This window comes from Gymnoscopelus braueri, assembly GCF_963280865.1.
Source record: "Gymnoscopelus braueri genome assembly, chromosome: 11".
In the NCBI taxonomy this organism is placed as follows: domain Eukaryota; kingdom Metazoa; phylum Chordata; class Actinopteri; order Myctophiformes; family Myctophidae; genus Gymnoscopelus; species Gymnoscopelus braueri.
The window spans coordinates 11,726,962-11,744,323 of NC_137613.1; the positions used below are offsets into that span (position 1 = coordinate 11,726,962).

A 17,362-nucleotide genomic window follows, 5' to 3' on the forward strand; every position below is an offset into this window, starting at 1 on the left:
CTGGCATCCAAGCTCCTCAGGGTCTATGGCTTCAGTTCAGATGGATCAAACAGGACAGCATAGAGAGACAAGGAATGGAGAGGGAGATGGGGACAGACAGACAGACAGACAGACAGACAGACAGACAGACAGACAGACAGACAGACAGACAGAATCAAAACTTGAAGCCAGTGGTTGAAGAATGTCTGTGTGTAGTTTGTTTGAGTAGGTTGGTGGTTATCCTCCAGTATTCTGAACTGTTGAGCAGGGGGTCTTCAACAGGGGGTCCGGGACCCCTAGGGGGTCCTCAGAGTTACTACAGCGAGGCCGCCGAGTGTGATTGGATATTTTTTATAATTTTTTTACATTAACCACTTGAACCCTATTATCCTTATTCTGAAGAGAACTTAAGCCAAAAAATAGCAGATCTACAAGCTCACAATGCCGCGTTGTGAGCATGTGGATCGGCTATTTTCGGCAAAGAGGTTTGGTGTTGGTCTATGAAATCTATGAAAATACAAATCTATACAGTACTGTATGTGGTGGGGGGGTCCCTGCTTCATCTCTCTTTCAGTTAGGGGGTTCTTTGACTGAATTTCCACGCACATTTTTATATAATTGTCCGTCCGTCCGTCCGTTCGTGTGTGGACAGCTAACCGGGCTAACCGTTGGCCCGGTCGCTGCAAAACTGTGCACACACACACTCCCTGGATGCCAATTCAGAACCTATGCCCCAAATTTTTCACATGGGCCTGTTATAGCGCCACCAGGAGGCCGATTTGTGCAAAACTCATTTTTTGATATTACTCCCACAGATTTTATCCAAACGTCATGCAAATCGGTACACAGCACCTCTATAGTCATGTGATCAACACGGATCTGTCTGATATATCATATTCCATCCTCATTGGCTAAGGTTGGCTTCCAAAGTTTGCAGGATTGGTCCGTTTTGAACAAAATGCCTCACATCATGAACGCAGCTTGCGATTTCCGTGAAATTTCACACTAGGCACACACACACACACACACACACACACACACACACACACACACACACACACACACACACACACACACACACACACACACACACACACACACACACACACACACACTCGTATTGCCGTGCGTGCATGCCACACACATCATGCCTGCATGTGTGCAGATACACACAGACACTAGGCCACAGACCCCTTTCACATTGGCCTGTTATAGCGCCACCAGCAGGTCTAATTTAGCAAAACACATTTTTGGAACAAAATGCCTCATGAATGCAGTGTCCTTGCCGTGAAAGGCCTAAGAAGAAACGGGCACCCTTTTCACATTGGCCTATTATAGCGCCACCAGGAGGCCACAATAACGTACCTGACCTGGTGAAGACCTGTGCTCCGAGGAGCACTTTTTTCTAGTTTTGTAACGCTACTGACGTTTGTGTGCAAGACATATGGAGATACAAGGTTTCTGTGTGACAGAGATACGATACGTTAGAGCCGCCAACCGGAATGGCTGGTTGAAGTTGTTTATGTGACAGTTTTATGTGGTCGGTTGGTCGCGTGTAGGTGTGAAGGGCAGGCCATGTGCCATGTACAGCTGCAAGCTATTACATAATCAATTACTGGTGCATGCATGATGAGTACTTTACTCCTGAGAAACACCCCGGGGGCTGGCTGGCTGGCTGGCAGTGGTGTAAAGTAACTAAGTACATTTACTCAAGTACTGTACTTAAGTACAATTTTGAGTTTTTTTTTTTACTTTACTGGATCATTTCCAGTTTTCAGTACTTTTATTTTCACTCCACTACATCTCAGAGGCAAATGTTGTACTTTTTTTTTACTCCACTACAGTTATTTGAATACTTTGGTTACTTGTTACTTTGTAAAGCATACATTAACCACTTTAGCCATGGCTATTTGAAAATAGCAGATCTACTGTACAAGCTCACAACAGGACACGTTGTGAACTTGGCTATTTTCATTTTACATTTGGAAACGGGATATTGCGCATAATGAGTACTCTTACTTTTAGTACTTAAGTATATTTTGAAGCCAATACTTTTGCTCAAGTAAACTATTTTACTCTTTTTAGTGAGTGACACGCTGTGTGTGTGTGTGTGTGTGTGTGTGTGTGTGTATCTGCACACATGCAGGCATGATGTGTGTGGCATGCACGCATGCCAATATTAGGGGTGTGTGCGTACGTACGCGTGTGTCTGTGTTTGAGTTGGGCTACAGCCATATCTCCCCCAAAAAAACTCTAAAATCCTCTGGTTTGTTGTTTTTGCCTCTTACCTGCACCGGGGAATATGATTTGGGGGGAATTCTGGATGGAAATTAAAACACAGGGTTTTCAGTACCGCGTCGTTACACATGGGATGTGTGTTAGGGCCCTCTGTTACTCTTATACACACTATACACACATTGAGCTGTTCTCCAGGCAGACCCCTGTGGCTAAAGCTGTGATTACAGCGGGGGAAGCATTCACTGCATCTGGACTAAAAGAGCTGGCCAATGCAGCAACTGGCCCTGTCATTGGTGGAAAGTAACTAAGTACATTTACTTAAGTACATTTTTTTTTGTATTTTGTACTTTACTTGATTACATCCAATTTTCAATACTTTTACTTCTACTCAACTACATCTCGGATCCAAATATTATACTTTTTACTCCACTACGCACTACGTTCATTTGAAAACTTGAGTTACTAGTTATTTTGTAGATTTTGATTATTATTACAAAACCTACATAAACCACTTCAGCTCTGTATACATTTTCGGCCAATCGAAAAATAGCCGATCTACAAGCCCACAATGCGTTGCGATGTGACACATTGTGGGCTTGCAGATCAGATCTGCTATTTTCAAAAGATTTTTTATTCATTTGAAAACTTGAAATGGGACACTATTACACTATTACTCTGGCAGTTAAAGAGTTAACAATTTTCTACTTACATAAATGGCCAAAAATAGCCGATCTAGACTCTATAAAGCTGCTGTTTTTGCCTTTAACTCATTCACTGCCAGAACTTTTTTATTTTTGCGTTTGACAAACTGCCAGAGATTTTTCATAGAAAAAAAAAAGTACTCAGGAGCCAAGATACAAAATGTTTAAGTTTTAAGTTAACAAGGAAGTGAATGGGAGTCTAGATCTTCAACAAATCATATCTCCTTGGTCTTTAGGTTAAAAATTAAATAAATAAATAAGAAAACATTTTGAAAAAATTAAAAGTCGTTTTAGTCGTTCTTGGCAGTGGAGGCTTAAAGGACAAAAGTCGTTTTAGTCGTTCTAGGCAGTGAATGAGTTAAATAAAAGAAAGAGAGAAAAAAAAAATCTCTATCCAAAAGAAGGATGCAAGGTTGAAAGTTGGTTAACCCATTAAGACCGGGAACACATCTGTGCCAATTTTTTTATTTATTTGGGCTTTTCAAAAATATGCAGATATACAAGCTCATAGCGCACCAGTTGATCTACTATTTTTGAAAGATTTGTGAAAATGTGTGCAATTTGAGTCTATAAATGTCTCAATCCTAACAGTTCTTTGAAAAAAATCAATGCTCTATCAGTGGTTCTCAAACTTTTTTAATGTCAAGGACCCCCTAAAATGACATGTATTTGGCCTAGGAATGCCACCGATTATTCGAATTTTCGAATATTCGTTAGTCTCCATAATCGAAAATGATTTTTAAAATTCGATTTTAATTATATATTTTTTTTATTATTTAAATCTTTTTTCTTTTTTTTTACTTTTTTTATCATCAGGGGGGGGGGGCGGGGGGGTGGCGGCGCCGTCGAATAATCGAAAAATATTCGCCAGGGCTGTCCGAATTTCGAATTGGCTCAAGGTCAGATTGTGGCATCCCTAATTTGGCCGCGGACCCCCCATCTCAAAATGTTTTTTTGTTCCAGGGACAAAGATTTGAGTTACAAATGTCGGCTAGTATAATAAATAAAATATGAAATATATATATTCAGTAATCCTGGTCACTATACTGCCTCCCCCTGGTCAGCCGGGGCGCCTGATGGAGGGGAAGGGAACTGGTTGGAATAACGTTCCTTCCACGCGCTACGTCCAACCAGGGAAACTCTCCCCTGTCAGGTGATAAGAAGGTCAGTTGTCTCTCATGCATTGAAGGAGGCATGAGCTCGGCCCTGGCCTCCCTAGGTTGGCAGAGGGAGTGTAGTGCCCAGGATTACATAGAGATTGGCACTGGGTGTAAAAAATGGTGTTACAAATTAATCTTGGGATAAAAATTATAAGAAAAAAAATAATATATATATTCAAAGATTTGCACAAATGTTCAAGATTTTTTTTTAAAATAGCAGATCTACAAGCTCATAGCGCGGCACTAGAGCTTGTATATCTGCTATTTTTTGAACAGCCAAAAAAAATATCAAAACAATTACACACAAACGTGATGCGTTCCCGGTCTTGATGGGCTAAAAGAGCGTGAACAATGATGTGGATGATGGAGTTATTATGACATTTCTATTAAACTCATCCAGCCATTTTAAAGAGATTCTAACAATTATGCAAAAAAATAAATAATTACCATTTAGCTCAAATAATCAGTGGATTGTGTAATAAACGTGACTAGGAGGCCCCTATAGCGTCTCTGGAAAGACAGACTGGATGTAGAGGAGCCAGTACAGACAGACAGACATACTGACTGAATGGGATTATTTTAGCCAATTATAAAGCCAACAGAACAACAATGTCACAATAAAAGCATTGGCACGGAACTAATGTGTTTTTAATGAGCAGCGTTTACCCGCAGACAGCAACAAACAACACACAGCCAATAAGGCTTTGTGGAAGAGAACATCACAGCATTTTGTTTTAACACGTTAACCGATTTAAGACCGGGAACGCATCTCTGTGTGTCATTTTTTTTATTTCTTTGGCTATTAAAAAAATAGCAGATCTACAAGCTCGTAGCCGCGCGACGAGCTTGTAGATCTGCTATTTTTGAGAAAAAAAAAGAATTGTGCAAATCTTTGAATATATATATATATATATATTTTTTTTAAATCACAAAAATCTTTGCTTCTGGGGATTCTACTTAATGTCTTCGAAATCCTAACAGTTTTTTGAATAAACTTATGTTGCTATAATATCAGTGGTTCTCAAACTTTTTCATGTCAAGGACACCCAAAATTATATGTATTTGGCCGCGGACCCCCATCTCAAAATACGTTGTTCCAGGGAGAAGAAGATTTGAGTTACAAATGTTCGCTTTAAAGATACATATATATTCAAAGATGTGCACACATGTTCACGAGTTTTCAAAAATAGCAGATCTACAAGCTCATATGAGCTATGAGCTTGTAGATCTGATAGTTTTGAGTAGCCAAAGCAATCTTAAAAATGACACCGATTCTTTCCCGGTCGTGATGGGTTAATGGGTTAAAGGCCTCTATAGTTTTATGACACCTACGGTACTTTATTCGCAATTTAGCACACGGGTCAGAATGGCAGGATGAGTCATCACGTTGGTCCACACACTCACACTCACACTCGCACTCGCACACACACACACACACACACACACACACACACACACACACACACACACACACACACACACACACACACACACACACACACACAGTGAGTTTCACTGAGTTGACATTTCATATCCAGCTCTCTCTCTCTCCACTGCATCGTCACTGTCGCGTGGAAAAACCTTGTGTCTTTCCAGAACTGTTACCTTTTCAGGATTCAAATTCAAAACTAGCAAAAATAGACGATCTGCTACTTTAGTGTGACACCGGTGTAGTGTGACGATTTTATTTAAAGCGATAGTTCACCCAAAAAAAAATAATCAATGGATTAGTCACCCCATGGAGACTTTTTGCCGCATTTCTAAGCCAATCATTTGATGACCAGCGGACCGGTAGGCAGCGGTTCTGGTAGGAGACACGAAGGAGACTCTTTGTGTCTCCTACCGGAACCGCTGCCGCTCATCAAATTATTGGCTAATCAATAGAAAAAAAGTCATTTTGGGGGTGAACTATCCCTTTGAAAGTTGAAATATGGACATACAAGGTTATCCACGCCAGGTATTGCCCGATAGTGACGATATATATATGATGTCTGTGCTCCTGTCAACCAGCTGAGCGCTGCCTAAACTGTCCGTCACACCCAGCTGATGTCTGTGTTCCTGTCAACCTGCTGTCATCTCTACATGACAGCTTGACAGGAACACAGACAAAGTACACAATGACTGTACTGACACGGTGCATCAAACATCCAGAGTGTGTACACTGTCACCTGTGTGGAGCTGTCATGCTGGCTACTTGTTGTCAATGTTTTGGTATCGGGACCTTTTCCAAGTACAGAGTACGAGTAGGGCCGTCATGATTACAAATTTAAGTTGACGATTATCACTCAAATAATTGTGATTAACGATTTAATTGTGTTTCTGTCGTTGAAAGTTAAAGGAACATTATGATTAAAAATTACATTTCTGTTTGGCTTCTAGCTTTCGTAAACAAAAGTTGCACAGGGCAGATATGACAAATAACACATATTTAATTACTTTATACCTAAAAACTAGAAAAAGTGCTCCTCGGAGCACAGGTCTCCGCCAGGTCAGGTAGGCTATTGTGGCCTCCTGGTGGCGCTATAATAGGCCAACGTGAAAAGGGTGCCATTTCTTCTTAGGCCTTGCACGACAATCGGACACTGACTGCATTCATGATTTGAGGCATTTTGTTAAAAACATGTGTTTCGCCAAATTAGACCTGTTGGTGGCGCTATAACAGGCCAATGTTAAAAGGGTGGCATTTGTTCCTCAACATAGTGTGAATGTGCATGCAAAGTTTGAGCGCAATTGGACGGTGCGTTCATGATTTGCGGAATTTTGTTCAAAACAAGCCAATAATGCAAACTTTAATGTCAATCTTAGCCAATCAGTATGGAATATGAAAAATTAAACACATCCGTCGTGATCACATGACTATAGAGATCATGTGTACCGATTTGCGTGAAATTTGGAAGGAGTAGTATAAAATAATGTGTTTTACATAAGTCGGCCTCCTGGTGGCGCTATAAAAGGCAGATGTGAAAAATGCAGGGCAAAGGTTTTTCCTTGACCTCTAGGAAGTGTGCATACAACGTTTCACACAGATCGGTGCAATTATAGGTAAAAACACGAATCGGCCTGTTATAGCGCCACCATGAGGCTGATTTGAAACATTTCAAATGGTAGTTCTTCCTCGGCCTAATGGAAATATACGTGCAAAATTTCACGGAAATTGCATGCTGTGTTCATGATTTGAGGCATTTTGTTCAAAACGGAGCACTCCTGCAAACTTTGGAAGACATTTTTAGCCAATCAGGATGGAATATGAGAAATCTGAAAGACTCGTTTCGTTTAATGACTATAGAGGTACCTGTGTACCGATTTGCGTGATTTTTGGACAAAATCTGTAGGAGTACTGTCAAAAAATATGTTTTGCACAAATCGGCCTCCTGGTGGCGCTATAACAGGCCCATGGGTCAGAGGTTCTGAATTGGCATCCAGGGAGTGTGTGTGCACAGTTTCGCAGCGACCGGGCCAACGGTGCCTGAGATTAGCTGTTCACAGACAGATGGACGGACGGACACACGGACACACAAACAGGGGGTAAAACATACTCTCTCGCCATGCCTTTCGGCCTGGCGGAGACAATAAACATTAATAGTGCAAAAATAATTGCGATTATATAAAATGATTGCAATCAGACGATTATGTAATAATTGTGACAGGCCTAAGTACGAGTACATGAGTAGGGTACCAGTATCGGTATCGGAGCAACCCTACTCCACTGCACTGGTATCAAATTAAGTGGTAAAAAACCATCTCTGGTGGACTTGACGCCTGTTAGTCGGTCACCCTGGCCTGCAGCTCCAGAATGTGTCGTCGTCATCCACTGTACTGTCACGGCGCCCCTACCTTGCCCTGCCCTGCCCTGCCGCCCCTCTGTTACGTTCTTCCAGTATGTAGCTGAGACAACCGCATCCTCTGTAATGTGAGCTCTTGATCCAGGCCAGTGATTATACTACTTAGATTGGGGAGATCATCAGTGGATGATGATGAGTCAGACTTGGGGGCTGGGATCCTTTTTAAAGGTTTCATGACGTTCAGTTTTACCACACATTAAAAGTCTTTGTCATGGTCCTTCAAACGTGTATAGAAAGTTTTAACAAAAAATTCCAGTCCATTGATCCATGGCAGGTGTTTTTCTCTCACATTTCTAAAGCCTTTTCAACTGCAATGAAAAAAGAAATCTTTGCCTGCGGGTGTCGCTGGTGAGGGATTTTGCCTGTCAATCATCGCCTCTGCTCCGCCCCCCCCAAAGGAAAGGATAGGGGAGGGGAGGGGCTAGGAGTAGAGTGGGCGGGATTAATCGGCTGTGACCTCACTGTCGAAGGGCCAAGCTCAAATTACTTTTCAGCCTAATTATTCAGAAAACCCCAGACCACAGAAAATCGACTGAATGTTCAAAGTTCAGATTTTTTGGGTGTAATTGAGGTCATAAAACCCCCCAAAAAACATAAAAAAGTGAAAATGAATGTCATAGAACCTTTAACCCATTGACTGCCGGCGGTGTGGGCTTACAAAAAACAGCCGTCAAAAGACGTCATTGGCAAGGGAATGAGTTAATAGGATTCTTAGCATGTTGTTGCTGTGACATGGCTCAGTCTCTGTAACGTGAGCCTAATCCAGACCAGTGATTATACTACATTGGGGGAGAGATCAGTGGAGGGTGAGTCAGACTGCGTGGCATCAGGTCTTAGATAGAGAGACGGCCAGTTGTTGTATAAATCCCCCCCTTCAAGCCCTGGCTGGTCCGCATCCCATCCAACCACCACACACATCCAGAGGTGTAAAGTAACTAAGTACATTTACTCAAGTACTGTACTTAAAGTACAATTTTGAGGTATACTTTTACTTTACTGGAGTAGTTCCAATTGTCTATACTTTCACTTCTACTCCACTACATCTCAGAGGCAAATAGTGTACTTTTACTCCACTGCAATTATTTGAAAACTTTAGCTACTACTTACTTTGCAGATATACATTATTACATTATAAAAATTACATTAACCACTTTAGTCCTATTTTATACCTAGGCTATTTGAAAATAGCACATGCGACGCGTTGTGACGCGTTGTGAGCTTGTAGATCTGCTATTTTCAAACATTGTAGTACTTTTATTTATTGTATTTTGATGCCAATATTTTTGTACTTTTACTCAAGTAAATTTTGAATTCGGGACTTTTACTTGTAACAGAGTAGCCTACTTCTACATTGCAGTATTGATACTTTTACTTAAGTAAAAACATTTGAGTACTTTTCCCACCACAGGCATCACATGCAGCACCATTCCTCTGCTTCCGACCACAACACACAACTAACTGCACACAGAGACTGGCTGAATAAAGACTGGGGGGTGTGGGTGTGGGGAGTGAGAGTGGGAGGGGGGGGTGAGGTGTCAGGAGAACTGCTCTCACCGCACAGCAGCTGTCTCCAGGTCAGCTCCAGATCAGCCCCCCCCCCCCCCACATTACCCTCTGTCCCCTCTTCCTCTTCTCATGCCACACGTGCTGCCTGCAGCCTGACAGCAGATATCACCGGGTAGATTTTTTGCTCGACTGCAACGGTATTTGAAATAGCGCTTAAGAGTGTGTTGGGTTCATTCATGTAATTAGATAGCATGTTATGTAGACAGATGCCAGGTCATTGTTGACCTGGCATCCTAAAGTCAGGGGTTGACACTTAAGGTCTCAGAGGCACTTGCCCATCGGGCAAGTACAGGTCATGTTCTACTTGCCCACGGCAGGTCTTGCCCACTTGCCCGAAAAGTACATCCTCCATTATAAAATCATAAGCTAAATTTTAATTGCCGTTCAATTTAACACTTATTTTTGGGCGGTGAAACCGCCCCTATATGTGAGGTTTGGATATTTGCACACCAAATCCTGCGCTGTGATTGGCCACAAATGTACCCCCCTAACCCTGCACCGTGATTGGCCAATCACAGTCTATTCAGGACTGTGATTGTCTAGGGAAACATGACACATGTGCATAGCCCTATAAATAGGACCATAACTTTAAAAAAAAACATAAATGTGTTTTTTTAAAGTTATGCTTTCTTCCATCACTTCTTCCATCACTTCTTCCATCACTTCTTCCATCACTGTGATGACCACTGTGACCACACCGCCCACTTCACACTGGGTGTGATTTTTACTTTTTTTTTACCAGTGACGTAGTTCGGCGGCCATCTTAGCTAGGGTCGTATCAACATCAACATTGACAGTTTCTCACAACGTGTCCTGAACGCACAGTCTGTGTAAAGTCTACAACACATACACACACAATGCGTGACAGAGACATACCATACAGAGAGAAGCTGAACGCGGACGCAAAGGCACGCTACCTGGAAAAAATGTCATTACATCTGTGCCCCAGATCATAATGACAGTGTGCCCAGTCAGAGTCACAATCATTCATTTCATAGACTGGTTCACCTGAACCGAAAATAAAATATTGTCATCTTGAGTACTGATTATTTATATATTATTATTGATATTATTAGCGAAGTATTATTATTATTATATTGTTCATTCATTAATCATTGAGCTAGTAAGTGAACGGAACGGAACCTGTGTTGCCAGATTTTGCGAGAGAAATAAGCAACCAGGTCTATGAAAACAAGCCCAAAAGAAGTGGCTTAGTGACATCGGCTACTTGAAAATAGCCGATCTACAAGCTCACGTGAGCTTGTACATAGGCTATTTAAAAAAAAACTCTTGCAATAAAATAAAGAATACTTTTTTTTTTTTTTTTAACATTCTAACAACACATGCTCCCTGGCACAGAACATTTTCATGGAAATATTTGAAAACCACTGGTTTAAATAAAATAATAAATTTTTTGAAGCAAGCCTAAATAAGCAAGAACACTTTATAAATAAGCCACACAAAAAACGCAACCCGCAACTACCAATTTTACAAGCAACTTTACAGAAAAAGCCAGAAAAAGTTCTGCCCAAAGTCGCTTATAATAAGCCGACATGGCAACGCTGATTCTCATCCAGACTCGGTCTCATCAACACAACATGTTTATATTTTTATTGTGTGCTGCCATGCTTGTTTGAGCACAGGTAGAGAGCCTAAATGTGCTTGTTTCATTGTATTTAAGATATTCGATATAAATTCTTTTTTTTTTTAATGCCAGATTTAGCTAATACGGCCGTAAACGTCCCATTCAAACTGCTAGCTTAGCCACTAGCCACTTAGCCGGTGCTCTGCTCTCTGCGACTCAGCACAACAGATGTTTATATTTTTATTGTGTGCTGTCATGCTTGTTTGAGCACAGAAGCATATGTGTTAGAGATTATACAAGTTAGATATAGATAGAAGAGAGATGGAAGAATGTACACCGTCTACACTTGCTGCTTGCTGAACAACGAGCACAGGACTACAGTGCGACCAGATAGATAGAAGAGAGATGGAAGATAATGTACACCGTCTACACTTGCTGCTTGCTGAACAATGAGCACAGGACTACAGAGTGATGTACCAGGATGTACCAGCGTGACCAGATAGATAGTAGAGAGATGGAAGATCATGTACATTGTACACCGTCTACACTTGCTGCTTGCTGACTACAGAGTGGTGTACCAGCGCGACGAAACAAGCCTAACGCTAATGGTGGCCAAAGTGGGCAGAGTTAACAGAGCCTCGAACCTGTGACATAGCTACGCCCGTAGTCTATAGTTTCAATGTAGGCTGATGATAGGTTCTTGGTTCACGTATGTATTAGTTATTATTAGATTATTGGTTTACATATGTATTTCTTTATTATTAGATCACTATTTTTATGCATTTGATGTATTATCTTGTGTCCTTGCTTACTGTAAATCGCTCTGGATTAAGAGTGTCTGCTAAATGCCTAAACTGTAAACTAAGGACAGGGCCTGTGGGGACGTGGAGCTGTTGGAATGGTCTAGAGAGCTGGCCTGACATTGTCTGTCTGGGAGAGACGTCCCTAGAGGCCTGTTCGCTTTTTATGTGTGGATATCGTTGCTGTCGGGGCAGAAACCTCTTATCTCAATATTCCAACCTTTTTGTGTGTTTTTTCCCCCGTAAATTAACGTCCTACTTGATCATACTACAGCGTCGCAACAAAAGCATTAAGTGTAGCAGATCCACAAGCTTGAAACCCGACGCGAAGCGGCGCGTTTCGAGCTTGTGGATCTGCTACTATTAATGCTTTTGAATTTGAATCCTGAAAAATAGCAGTTTTTGGACATAATGAGGTTTCCACCCCGACAGAGACGATGTTTAGTTTCCACAGCTGAGTGACACACACATCATCACACAGTGACAAAGTCTTTCCAGAATGCTCTTCTCGCCGTCGTCCTATAATAAAGAGTTTGTTTATTGCAGTTTGTGTTTTTTTTAATCATAGCTCTCTGACTGTTAACGGTACCCACTTAGACCGGGAACGCATCTGTGTCATTTTAGATTTCTTTGGCTATTCAAAATCTGAATAGTCAAAGAAATCTGAAATGACACCTGCTATTTTTGAAAAATCCTGAACATTTTAGAAAATCTTTTAATGTATATTTTCTAAAGCAAACATTTGTAAAATATGTTGTTCCAGGGACCCCCAGAAGCAAAGATTTGTTACAAATGTTTGCCTTAAAAACATATATATATTCAAGGATTTCCCCCAAAACTCACGATTTTTCAAAAATAGCAGATCTACAAGCTCATAGCGCGGCACTCGCCGGTTTTGAATAGCCAAATAAATCTAAAATGACAGAGATGCGTTCCCGGATTGAATGTGTTAATGTGCTGCTTATTACGCGACTGAAGTGCTGCCATTCTGTCAGAGCCTCAGACACCTGAGCCATTAACTAAAGCACCATAGGAGAGTGAAATATCATCACTGTTGTTGGGTGGAAACCCTGTGTCCTAAACTGTTAGTTTTTTTAAGATGTTTTAAAAAAATATATATAATAGGCAATCTACACTACAAGCTCACAACACGTCGCATTGGGTGCTTTTGTGACACTCTCTTGTATGATGAAGAAGGGCATTAGTTTGTGAAAAAATATATAAAGTTGAAATATGGAGATACAAGGTTTTTACCCGACAGCAGCGATATGCTAATAGAATTTGTATTCGTTCTGTGGAGTGTTTTTATGTGTTGTTTGGAGTGTTTGTATTTGTTGTGTGGAGTGGTTGACTGTCACTTCTTTTGCCCCCAATATAATATAGTGTTCAAATCAGACAATGCAAAAGGCCTTTGGGGAACACATTTGCATTTTTGTTGCCCATTTTGTTATGATTCCTTTTGTCGTTTCACCGCAATTTTCTGTGATGTTTTCATTCATGTTTGTCATTGTAAGCCCGGTTGCCTACAGGGACATTGAGATAAGTGTGTGGGTATGCTGTACTGTACATTCATCTGACATGGTTCTCTCTCTCTCTGAATTTTCCAGGCAAAGACCTCAGGAGGCAAACGGTAAATGTTCTTTTGTTCTATTGTTTTGTTTACCGTGGTAGTTGATTTAGACGTATTTAATTGCTTTCGGCCATAACACAAAAGGGTTAAAAAGACGATGGAGGATAATAAAACACAGTAAAGTCATCGACTTAGTTCCACTCTGGTCCCCTACTCCCCTTTACACATATCGACTGATGCTGACAAACATAAATAACACAGGAAAGTGTCGTAAGATTGTGTCAGTTTTCAGATTGTTAACAGTGCTAAGATGCAGTACGTTAATTAGGAGTGCAAAAGTTAACTGAACTAATTGACTTAACAGATTATGAAAACATAAATGACTCGATCATTTAAAATTATCGATTCATAATAAATGTCTACTTTGGGCATGTCATTAACATTTGGAAAATATTTCTAAACATTCTGAAAATAGTGAAAATGGCAGATCTACAAGCTCACGTGTTGCGATGCAACATGTTGTGAGCTTGTAGATGTGCTATTTTCATTATTTTTGCACGACAATGTGTGTGTGTATGTATGTGTATGTATGTATATATATATATATATATATATATATATATATATATATATATATATATATATATATATATATATATATTATATATATAAAGCTAAAAGAAGAACGCGTTTCGCTTCCGCTTCCTCAGGTGCTCTATATATATATGTTACAGGTAAATTGGCATTCCAGGTAAATTGGAAAAGAAGCACTTGTTTTCACCGCCCCCCAGGCAATTCTGTAGAACCAACGCTAGAGGGCAATGCAAGCCAGACATGAGTCCCACACCACACACGCACGCATGCACACGCGCACAAACGAGCACGCACACACGCATGCACACACACACGCGCACACACACACACACACACACACACACACACACACACACACACACACACACACACACACACACACACACACACACACACACACACACACACACACACACACACACACACACACACACACACACACACACACCCCCACCCACCCGCACCAGGGGAGGCGAGTCTGAGGAGGCGGGGCTGGCGGGCTATGTTAGTGCAGTGAGTGGCAGTTGGGGCAAACCATAGAGGGGCAAACGCAGTCCCCACAACATCATTTACGATTCTGTGCCTATCGGTACATAACTCGGACGGCGCTTAGTCGACTAGCAGACCATCGGCCGGTCGTCGCGGGCACTCGCGCCTGGAGGCGCTCTTGATTAATTGATTAATTGAATACCTTGATTAAAGGAGTAGTTCACCCAACAAATGACTTGTCTTGTATCAAATACACACCCCATGAAGCATTGAATTCATGTAGATGTTTTTGTCGCATTCCTATAAGCCAATCATTCGATGACCGGCGGAAATATGCTAATGTATCCGGTAGGAGACTCAAAGGACACTCTTTGAGTCTCCTACCGGAGAGACCGCCGGTCATCAAATTATTGTCCTCAGGAATGCGACAAAAACTGAAATACCTCCATGAATTCAATGCTTCATGGGGTGTGTTATCGATAGAAAATAAGTCATTTTTTTGGGGTGAACTACTCCTTTTAAGTAATCAATAGAATAATCGCTAAGAAGATAATAGGTAGTAATGTTAATAATACTGCTAAAGGCGTGTGTTACTCTGGGATGTTACAGTGACGTGGTGAATAGTATGACTAATACAAAGCGTTTGGAGTAGAGCTGTTTCCTGACTCAGTACACCCTGTGTCTTCTTCTTCCTTGTTTCCTGACTCAGTACACCCTGTGTCTTCTTCTTCCTTGTTTCCTGACTCTGTACACCCTGTGTCTTCTTCTTCCATGCATAAGTGAGCGTCATCATGTCACGCTGCAGGAATTGCCAGCTTAAGAAGCAGAGGTGTCACATATATCACAGAGGTACGACAGGATGCTCTTTTTGTCTCTACCTCGCCTGTTATAGCTCTCCGACTGTTAACCCATGTAGACCGGCGGGAACGCATCTGTGTGTCATTTCTTTGGCTATTCAAAAATAGCAGATCTACAAGCTTGTAGCGAATGTAAATTCAAATGTATTAAAATGCTAATTCTGTACTTTCCCTTTTTTACATTTATTTAATTACTAGTTATTTTTTAGATTTTGATTATTATTACAAAACATACATTAACCACCTCAGCCCTATATATATTTCGGCCGCTTGAAAATAGCAGATCTACAAGCTCACAGCTTGTAGATCTGATTTGAAAACTTGTGAAATGGGACATTCTGTATAGTGAGTACTCTCTACTTTTGGTACATTTTGATACCAATACTTTTGTTCTTTTACTCAAGTAAATGTTTTATCCCTGACTTTTACTTGTAACAGAGTATTTCTACTTTGTGGTATTGATACTTTTACTTTTAAGTAAACAATGTGAATACTTTTTCCTCTCAGGTGAACACCCTGTGTGTCAGTACTGCGCTCAGTGGCTGGAGCCCGGCAACCACCGCGTGCGGCTGCGTCCCAAGAGGCGTGCGTCTGCGCGGGTGCAGAGCGTCCTGCGCCGGGAGGCCCGGGGCAAACGCCTCAGCCTCACCCAGAAGGACATGCTGCGTCGCTTCAGGACGTCCCGCTCCACTCGGGTATGATGAAATATCTTCATATTTTTAAAGATTTCATGACGTAAAATAATTGTATTTTTTTTGGGGTGTTTGACCTCAACTCTTTCAGTGCCACAAGACGTCAAATACGTCATAAAAAAATAAAAAAATAACTCAATTTTTTTTTTCTTTTTATTTGAAAAACATGTTCAGAACCCAAGATATGATGATTTGAAGATTTGCTGCTCCATTCACTTCTTGTTTAACTTTTTACTGAAAAAGGCTGTATCTCGGCTCCTAAGCACTTTTTTTTTTACAATTAATTTTGGTTGTGGCACTCAGAACCAAAATAAAATAAAATAAGCATAAGCATAAAAACCATAAATAAGCATGGCACTGAAAGAGTTAACACATTAAGTCAGGGGTCTTCAACAGGGGGTCCGGGACCCCTAGGGGGTCCTCAGAGTTACTGCAGGGGGTCCGCCAAATCTTTGTGTGATATGATTTTTTTCTTTTACCTTAACCACTTGAACCCTAGCATCCCTTTTCGGAGGAGAACTTGTAGCTTGTAGATCGACTATTTTTGGCAAAGAGGTATGAGGGGAAAAAAGAGCAGACCACGTAAACAAAAAAAGTTGAATCTGAAACACAATTTTATACAATATAGAAGGGGGTCCCTGCTTCATCTCTCTCACAGCTAGGGGGTCCTTGGGCTGAAAACGTTGAAGACCCCTGCATTAAGTGCCAGCGTTTTATTAAAACAGGGTGCCTCTAGTGCTGGCATTCTTTACCGTTTACGCTGATATGTTTTAGCGCTGTAGTGGCCACGACGAGGACGCGGATGTAAGCGATGGAATGCGTGTACGATAGTCGATGGTCCCGTCTAACACCTGGAACAATAACATCTCTCACGCGAGCCGCCATTGCGGAGTGATCGCGCACCGAAAATGGCTCGTTTTCACCACTGTAAAAAGTTAAGGAGATCCAGAGGTTTTCATCAAGGAGATTATAATGGGAGTGGACGGAAGCCAGGTTTTTTTGGCACCCATCCACATCTGTCCCTTCCATTTTAGAGGCACCGTGGGTGATTCCAAAGTTGCACTAGGGCGTCCCTTGTGGAAAAAAGTTGTTTTTGGCACACAATGTGTTAAACCCCCCCAAAAAATGAACTTAGAACATTCAGTGGATTTTCTGGGGTTTTCGGAATAATGAGCCTCAGAAAAGTGCTGTGATTGGCCCGTGGACTTTGACGTCACAGTCCATTAATCCCGCCCCCTCCGTTCCCCTATCCTCTCCTTTGGGGGGGGGGGGGGGGGGGGGGCGGAGGC

General features: G+C 41.4%; 1 protein-coding gene across 1 annotated transcript in view; it reads left to right on the forward strand.

Moving 5' to 3' along the window:
* Positions 1-17,362, forward strand: part of rmp24 (ribonuclease MRP subunit p24) — a 66,398-nt gene that overhangs the window by 1,406 nt on the left and 47,630 nt on the right. The window contains exons 2-4 of the mRNA XM_080443349.1: positions 13,479-13,501; positions 15,305-15,373; positions 15,889-16,076. Of these exons, the coding sequence (XP_080299475.1) occupies positions 13,479-13,501; positions 15,305-15,373; positions 15,889-16,076 (280 nt within the window). The remainder of the gene's footprint in view (positions 1-13,478; positions 13,502-15,304; positions 15,374-15,888; positions 16,077-17,362) is intronic.